General features: G+C 62.0%; 1 protein-coding gene across 1 annotated transcript in view; it reads right to left on the bottom strand.

Annotated features, from left to right (window-relative positions):
* VARS2 (valyl-tRNA synthetase 2, mitochondrial) overlaps positions 1-7,716 on the bottom strand; it is a gene marked incomplete at its 5' end in the record, with an annotated part of 15,128 nt that extends 7,412 nt beyond the window's left edge. Inside the window, 17 exons of the mRNA XM_010571154.1 lie at positions 196-327; positions 648-826; positions 1,633-1,744; positions 1,842-2,042; positions 3,024-3,176; positions 3,268-3,395; positions 3,498-3,576; positions 3,652-3,720; positions 4,158-4,262; positions 5,035-5,160; positions 5,246-5,316; positions 5,822-6,012; positions 6,090-6,166; positions 6,255-6,336; positions 6,444-6,547; positions 7,162-7,289; positions 7,626-7,716. Of these exons, the coding sequence (XP_010569456.1) occupies positions 196-327; positions 648-826; positions 1,633-1,744; positions 1,842-2,042; positions 3,024-3,176; positions 3,268-3,395; positions 3,498-3,576; positions 3,652-3,720; positions 4,158-4,262; positions 5,035-5,160; positions 5,246-5,316; positions 5,822-6,012; positions 6,090-6,166; positions 6,255-6,336; positions 6,444-6,547; positions 7,162-7,289; positions 7,626-7,716 (2,028 nt within the window). The remainder of the gene's footprint in view (positions 1-195; positions 328-647; positions 827-1,632; positions 1,745-1,841; positions 2,043-3,023; positions 3,177-3,267; positions 3,396-3,497; positions 3,577-3,651; positions 3,721-4,157; positions 4,263-5,034; positions 5,161-5,245; positions 5,317-5,821; positions 6,013-6,089; positions 6,167-6,254; positions 6,337-6,443; positions 6,548-7,161; positions 7,290-7,625) is intronic.
* Positions 7,717-7,932: the final 216 nt, after the last annotated feature.

Here is a 7,932-nt window from a genome sequence, read left to right as displayed (position 1 = left end):
GGGGGGGGGAAGCATTAACGAGGACAAGCACTAACGAAGAGCCCGGAGGGAGGGGGTGCCCCTCCCCCAGTGCTAGCGGGGAGCAACACTAATAAAGCCCGCTCCGCCCCTTAATGAGGTTAATGAGACACCCCCCCCATCCCTCTGGAGTTATTGGGTGGACCAATGCTCATTAGCGTAATGAAGGTGCGGTACCTGCTGTTGGGTGCCGGGGTGGGGGGGGCTCTCCGTGGCCCCCTGGGTCCCCCCGAGGGTCTCGAGGCGACGCTGGAGGCCGCGGCTGCGGGCACGGAGCTGGGCCTGGGTGGCCGCCGGCTCCACCAGCCCCTGGGGGGGGGGGGCAGGAGGGAAGTGGGAGATCCCCCACTATCCCACAATGCCTTGGGGACACCCCCACTATCCCATAATGCCCTGGGGTTGCCTTAGGTTCTCCCAATGCTTCCCGAACTCCCAGTGGCTCCCAGGGTTTCTCCCATCATGTTCTCCAACATCCCACAATACCCTGGGAACCCCCAGCATCCCACAATGCCCCTGGGGGGTCCCCCAGCATCCCACAATGCCCTGGGCTCCCCAAGCATCCCACAATGCCCCTGGGGGCCCCCCCAGGTCCCCCAGCATCCCACAATGCCCCTGGCCCCCCCACTCACCCGCAGGCAGAGGTAGACGTGGGTGTCGGGGCCCACGGGGGCCCCCACCCAGCCGGGGCCCAGCTCTGGCTCCGCCCCCTGGGGGAGGAGCTGCAGAGGCCCCACCTGCGCCAGGGCCTGGAGGGCGGGGCCCAGCGCTGCCAACGAATCCTGCGCCTCCGCCACGCACCGCACCGCCACTGCGCAGAGCATGCTGGGATAGCCCCGCCTCCAAGCACGGCCACCCATGCCCCCCCCCAACATGGCTGCCCCCACCTGGGGCATGGGGGGGGGGAAGGGGGGGAATGGCCACCCCCATGTGCCCAGAGCATGCTGGGATTGCCAGGCCTCCAGCCCTGCACACCATGGTGGGATGGGCAACATGGCCGCCTCCAATGGGAGATGCCATTTTGGGGTATGATGAGAGCCAGGTGCATGATGGGACATGTAGTCCTCTGTGGCAGCCATCTTAGCCCTAGTTGGCTGCCCCACAGCATGCAGGAACGTGTAGTCATCGTCATCCCCCCACAGCCCTGTCGGCCATCTTGGGTGCCTCAGGGCATGCTGGGACATGTAGAACCTCTGCAGCCCCAGCAGCCATCTTAGGTGCCCCAGGGCATGTTGGGATTGCTAGGCCTCCAGCCCTGCACCCCATGGTGGGATGGGCAACATGGCCGCCTTCAATGGGAGACACCATTTTGGAGTATGGGGAGGAGCCAGGTGCATGATGGGACATGTAGTCCTCTGTGGCAGCCATCTTAGCCCTACCTGGCTGCCCCACAGCATGCTGGGATATGTGGTCCTCCACAGCCCTGTCAGCCATCTTGTACACCCCCAGGGCGCACAGAGTGACACAAAGTCCCCCTCAACCCTGGTGGCCATCTTGGGCCCCCAGTGGTTCCCGCCCACATGCTGGCAGCCATCTTGGGTGCCCCAAGGCATGTTGGGACACGGTAGTTCCCCCCGTACCCCGTCGGCCATCTTGTCCCCCACCCGCCGCACTCACCGGGGGGCCGGGCAGCACCCAGGCAGAAAACGTCCCGCAGGCCTCGCGCCGTCCTCACCACCTCCTGCATGGCCGCCACCTGGGCCTCCACCCTGGGGCAGCACCAATGAGCCTGGAAGCAGGGGACCCACACACACACACAGAGACAAAGGGGTGTCAGGGGGGAGAAACCCTCCCCGGGGACCCCCCCCAAGGGCGACGGCACCCACCAGGCGGGCAGCGTCAGGGAAGGGGGCGAGGCAGAGGGTGGGGGGCGCGGGGGGAGCGCGGGGCAGGCGCTGCCAGAGCTCCTCGCTGAGGAAGGGGGCGAAAGGGGCAAGGAGGCGCAGCCCCAGCTCGGCACAGCTCAGCAGGGTCCGGCGCGTCTCGGCGGCGGTTGCCGGATCCCGTAGAGTCGGTTTGGCCGTCTCCTGCGGACGGACAGACGGACAGTGGGGTTAGGACGAAGGTGGTGGGGGGAACAGTCAAGGAGACAACGTGGGTTGGGTTGGATGGACAGACAAGACGCGGTTGACCAAAGCAAGGGGGCTGGGGTAGCGTTGGAGGAGATGCGGGAGGTGGGGTGGGATGGACAGACGGACATAGTCAACTTTGGCGGACAAAGGTCGACACCCAAAGGGACGCACCCAGAGGTACAGACAGATGGATGCGGTCAACCAAGGTAAAAGTCAGGCTCAACATTCAACAGGCGAGGTGGAACAGATGGACAGACGCCCTCAAGAGAGTGGACTAAGCTCAACACTCAAGGAGACCTGATGGATTGGGGTGGACAGACAGATGGACACCACCAACCACGTAAGATGGGTTGGGTTTAATGGTCAAGGAGCTACAACAGGTGAGGTGTGACAGACAGACAGATGCACTTAACAGGATGAGGCCGGGCTAAGGTCAACACTCCAGGAGACCCAGTGGATTGGGGTGGACAAATGAACACCATCAACTGTAGGTTGGGTTCAACGTTCAGGGAGCTACAACATATTGGGTGGGACAGATGGATGGACGCACTCAAGAGAGCAGATTAAGATCAACGCTTAAGGACCTGACGGATTAGAGTGGACGGAGAGATGGACACCACCAACCACATCAAGATGGGTTGGGTTCAACAATCAAGGAGCTACAACAAGTGAAGTGGGACAGACAGTCGGACACACTCCAGAGAACAGGCTAAGGTCAACACCTCAAGAGACCTGATGGATTGGGGTGCATGGACCGACAGACACCATCAACCACGGACTGGCTTCAACATTCAGGGAGCTACAACAGGTGGGGTGGGACAGATGGACAGACCCACTCAATGCGACACTACTGGGTTTAACACCCAGGGGAGATGCGAGGAGCCGGGCAGGACAGACAGACAGGACCACGCGGGACAGATGGACGGGGCCACCCACCAGGTAGACGTCACAGAAGCTACGCAGCCAGAAGTGATGGACAGCGGCAATGGCACCGTGGACCTCCAGGGCCTCCATCCGCCGCCCGCACTCAGCCACCGCCTGCACCAGCCGGCTCAGCACCCACTGGTCCATGGGGTGCTGTGGCACCATCTGCCGAGGAAGAGGAGCAGGAACAGTGATGGGTGGGGGGGTCCCAGGGTGGTGGACCCCAACCCTGATCTCCACCAACCCACCCTGGTACCTCTTCGGGGGGTTGGGGGACAAAGTTGGGCCCTAAGGCGGCAAGGACAAACTTGACAGCGTTCCAGATCTTGTTGCAGAAGTGACGGTAGCTCAGGGCCGTGCCCACGTCCAGGCGGATATCGTCACCTACAGGGTGGAGGGGTTGGGGACACAGAGGTGGGTCCCCAGGGTGGGGACAGGGCCACCTTGGGGTGGGGATGGGGTCCCGGCATTCCTTCAACTCCTTACCATGGACATTGTGGGAGCACAGGGCCATGCGGAGGGCATCAGTGCCGCATTCGGGGATGCCGTGGGGGAACTGGCGCCTCTGGGAACAGACAGGGAGAGGTTAGGGGGGGACAGAGACAGGTTTTTGGGGGACAGAGATGGGGACAGGTCCCACCTGGCCCTCTGTGGCCACCGTGAGCTCGTGGGGGTCCAGGAGCCTGTGGTGGAGCCTCTCCTGCAGCTCCTGCAAAACAAGAAACCCTACAATAAACAAAGGTGCCGCGGTGGCTTTTGTCACAGGTCTGTCACCATGGTGTCTCCGTGACCCTCTTTTGGGGTCTCTGGGAGCTGGGGGGTTTGTTATTGTAGGGTCTCCGAGAAGGGTAGAGCAACGGGGTGTATTTTTGTAGGACCTCCAGAATGAGCTTTGTTATTGCCGGGTCTTCAAGACAAAAAAAAAAAAAAAAAAAAAAATCCGTTATTGCAAAATTTTCAAGGTGAGAGTTTGTTATTGTAGAATCTCCTGAAAAAAGATCTATTATTGTAGGGTCTTTGACAAATGCATTTATTGTCGTGGGGTTCCCAAAAAGCACGTTTGTTATTGTAGGGTCTCCAGAACAACTTGTTTGGGGTGGGTTTGCGTTGGGGGGTACGTATTTTTTCTTGTAGGGTCTACAGTACCTGGAGAGAGGCACCGGCAATGATGTCGCAGGGGTCAATGACGTTGCCCAGGGATTTGCTCATCTTGCGCCCGTGGGTATCGCGCACCAGCGAGTGCAGAAGGACCTGGAGGGGGACACAGACAGCGCTCAGGGACACCGAAGGGGACATGGGACCTCCAAGAGGGGACAGAGGACCCCAGGAGCCTCAAGAAAGTACCAGACACCCCAGAGAGAAGGAATAAGGGCCCTTGGGGACACAGAGAAGCCCCAAGGGGGATAAGGACCCCTGAAAAGGAACATGACACCCAGGAGAAAAGGAAGAAGGGACTCTTGGGGACACAGGGGACATCGGGGAGCCCTGAAGGAGAACGGGGATCCCCAGGGAACCCCGAGAAGGAACAAGACACCCTGGGGAGAGAGAAAAGGGGATCCTTGGGGACACTAAGGAGCCCCAAAGGGGGACAGGAACCACCCGGGGACCTTGAGGACAGGGGACCCCTGGGAGTCTCAGGAAAGAACTAGACACCCCAAAGGGTGGGAGTAAGGGTCCCTGGGGACACAGGGAACACTAAGGAGCCCCAAGACAGGATGAGAACCCCTGAGAAGGAACATGACACCCAGTAGAAAGGGAAAAAAGGACACTTGGTAACACAAGGGAGCCCCGAAGGGGGACAGGGGCCCCCAAGAAACCCTAAAAAGGAACATGACACCAAGGAGAAAGAGAAGAACGGGACACTAGGGAGCTCTGAGAGGCAACAAGGAACCAGAAGGAATCCCAAGAACGAACAAGACACGAGAGGGAAGAAATTAAGGGATGTCGGGGACACAGGGGACTCATGGGGAGCCCAAGGGGACAGAGGGAACTCGTGGGGACATCGGGGGGACCTCGGTGGTACCTGGGAGAAGGGCAGGCGCCCGGTGAGCTGCTGGCCCAGCATGACCATACGTGCCACCCAGAAGAAAAGGAGGTCGCTTCCCGTCTCCAGCAAGTTTGTGGGGTAGAAACGCTGCAGGTCGGGGGTCTGGGGACAGAGGTGGGGGGCGGACACCGGGTTGGGGACACTGTCCCATGTCTCCTCTGAGCCCCCTGTGTCTCCCCAAACTCACCTCTTCGGGCCAGCCCAGCGCGGCGAAGGGAAAGAGCGCAGAAGAAAACCACGTGTCCAGGACATCGGGGTCTGCAAGAGCATGGGGGGGGTCGGGGGGAACCCCAAAAGGCCTCAGAGCTTGGGGGGGTGACAGAGGGGTGGCAAGAGGGTGCTGGAGCTGGGTGGGAGGGTGGCCTGGGGTGCTTGGGGGGGCCAGGGCAGAATTTTAGGGGTGGTGGATGTGGGCAGGGGGCTGCCAGAGGGTGTGGTGCCATCTGGGGGCTGCTGGGGAGATGCTGGGGGGGGGGGGTTTGGGGTGCTGGGGGGGGGACTGGGGGGCTGGAGAACAACTTTAGGGTGCTGGAGAAGACTAGAAAGTGCTGGGAGGGGGATGGATTTAGGGGTGCCAGGGCAAGGCTGGGGGTGCTGGGGGGGGTCCTAAGAGAGTTTTAGGGTGCAAGAGAAAGATTTGGGAAGGCAGGGAGACTTTTTAAGGCAACGGAAAGGATTTTGGGGGAACAGAGGATTGTTTGAGGGTGCACAGGGGAACATGGGGATGCCAGGAGGATTTTGGGGTGCCCCCCACCCCCCTCACCTTGCTGGAGCTGGAGCTCTTCGGGGGGGCAGCGGAGGGTGCGGGCAGCAGAAGCACGCGCCTCGGCCTCGCTGCGCCCCACTACCCAGAGTCCATCGGGGTGCTCGGGAGGGGACCCCGCCAAGGGAACCCCCACCCGGTACGCCGGCACCCGGTGCCCCCACCACAGCTGGCGTGAGAGGCACCAGTCCCTGGGTGGGGGTGGGTGATATCAGTGGGGGGCGGATACCTGGGTCCCCCCACCCCAGACACCGGGGTCCCCTCTCACCCAATGTTGTCCATCCACATCTTCCAGTTCTTCTCGTGAAATTTGGGGACGAGTTGGAGACGCCCCGATGTCACTGCCTGGGAGAGGAGGGTCACGGACCCAGGCGTCTGGGGGTGTGCGTGTCCCCCTCCCCACCCCCCGCCAATGTCCCCGTGTCCCTGTCACCTCTCGGGCACGCTCTGCCATCTCTCGGCACCGCAGGAACCACTGACTCTTCAGCAGGTACTCGATGACGTCCCCCGAGCGGCTGCGGGGACGTTGAGGTCACTTCAGTCCCTTGGGATGTCCCCACGGTGGTGAGGACACATGCCCCGAGAGGGTGACATGGAGGGGATGGGATGGGGAGAGCGGTACCTGCACATGGGCAGTGTCATGGCGTGGTCCTGGGTGCCGCGGTACAGCCCTCGCTCGGCCAGCGCAGCCACCACCTTCTCCCGTGCCACGAAGCGATGGATGCCCTGGGGACACAGTTGGGGACAGAGAGGACAGGCAGGACACACGGGGACAGAGGGGACATTGGGAAGCAATATGGGACAGAGCTGGGGACTGGGGACACAATTGAGGACGTGGGGATGGAGGGGACATGGACGATGCAGCTGGGGACACAAGGAAGTGACAGGGCACAGAGCTGGGAACACAGAGATGGAGAGGACACAGGGCAGCAGCTAGGGACAGGAGACGCAGATAGGGACACGTGGACAGGGAGAGCACTGGGAAGTGACAGCGGACACAGCTGGGGACACAGGGAGAGGGAATACTGGGAAGTGACAGGGGACAAAGCTCAGGACAGAGAGGACACAGAGGACACAGAGGACAGAAGGGACGCTGGGAAGTGACAAAGCACACAGCTGGGGACACGGTGATGGGGGGACACAGGGAAGTGACGGGGACAGAGACACAGGACACAGCTGGAGACGCAGGGATGGAGGGGACACAGGGAAGTGGCTGGGGATGGGGGACACAGCTGGGGATGTAACTTGGGGACCTGGGCTGGGACACAGGGATGTGCTTGGGGACAGGGGACACGATCTGGGGGGCACGAGGACAGAAAGGACGCCGGGAATGGCAGTACCTGGAGCCACCCCCCACCTGGGGGACACATGGTGCCATCGTCCCCAATGACGGAGACCAGGGGCAGCCCGTGGGCCCGGGCCAGTGCCAGGTCAGGGGAGCTGTGTCCCGGCGTTACCTTCACCGCCCCTGCAGGGACCAGGGACACGCTGTCACCCCGTCAACCCCCCAGCCGCCCTCACCCCCTCCCACTGTCACCTACTGCCACCCTGCCACTGCCACCAGTGCCACCCCATGTCTCCAGCACCAGGACGCGTGTGTGTGTCCTCAAACCAATGACCCCCCCAAAAATGAAACAGTTACTTCCCCAAACCGGGACCCCCACACCCAGACCAGTCTCTGTCCCTTCCATACTGGTGCATGTTCCTCACCCCACACCCATCCCAGTCCCCTTAGTGGTCCCAATACCCTGCCCCCCCCTGCCTAGTACAGGTCCCAGTCCTGTCCCTATACTGGTCCCAGTACCGGTGCCACGGGCAGGCTCCACGGTGGGGTCGGTGACGACGGGCAGGAGCTGCCCCGTGAAGGGGTGCCGGAGGTGGCGGCCATGGAGGTACTGGGGAAGGGGCGGGGTCACTACAGCCCCGCTTCTGCAGGCACAAGCCCTGCCCCTCCCCAACCTGGCCCCACCCACCATGCACTGTCCCTTTAAGAAGACCTGAGTCCCACCCCTCCAGGGGAGGCCCCACCCCCTTAAGGGTGGAGCTAGCCCCTCACAGCCTCCAGAGAAAGGCCCCGCCCCATGCATTGGCCCCACCCCCAGAGTCCTTTA

The sequence above is a fragment of the Haliaeetus leucocephalus genome, unplaced genomic scaffold (genome assembly GCF_000737465.1).
Source record: "Haliaeetus leucocephalus isolate CR32 unplaced genomic scaffold, Haliaeetus_leucocephalus-4.0 Scaffold307, whole genome shotgun sequence".
Classification (NCBI taxonomy): Eukaryota; Metazoa; Chordata; class Aves; order Accipitriformes; family Accipitridae; genus Haliaeetus; species Haliaeetus leucocephalus.
Note: the sequence above shows the minus strand (reverse complement) of the source record. Positions and strands in the feature narration are given on the sequence as shown.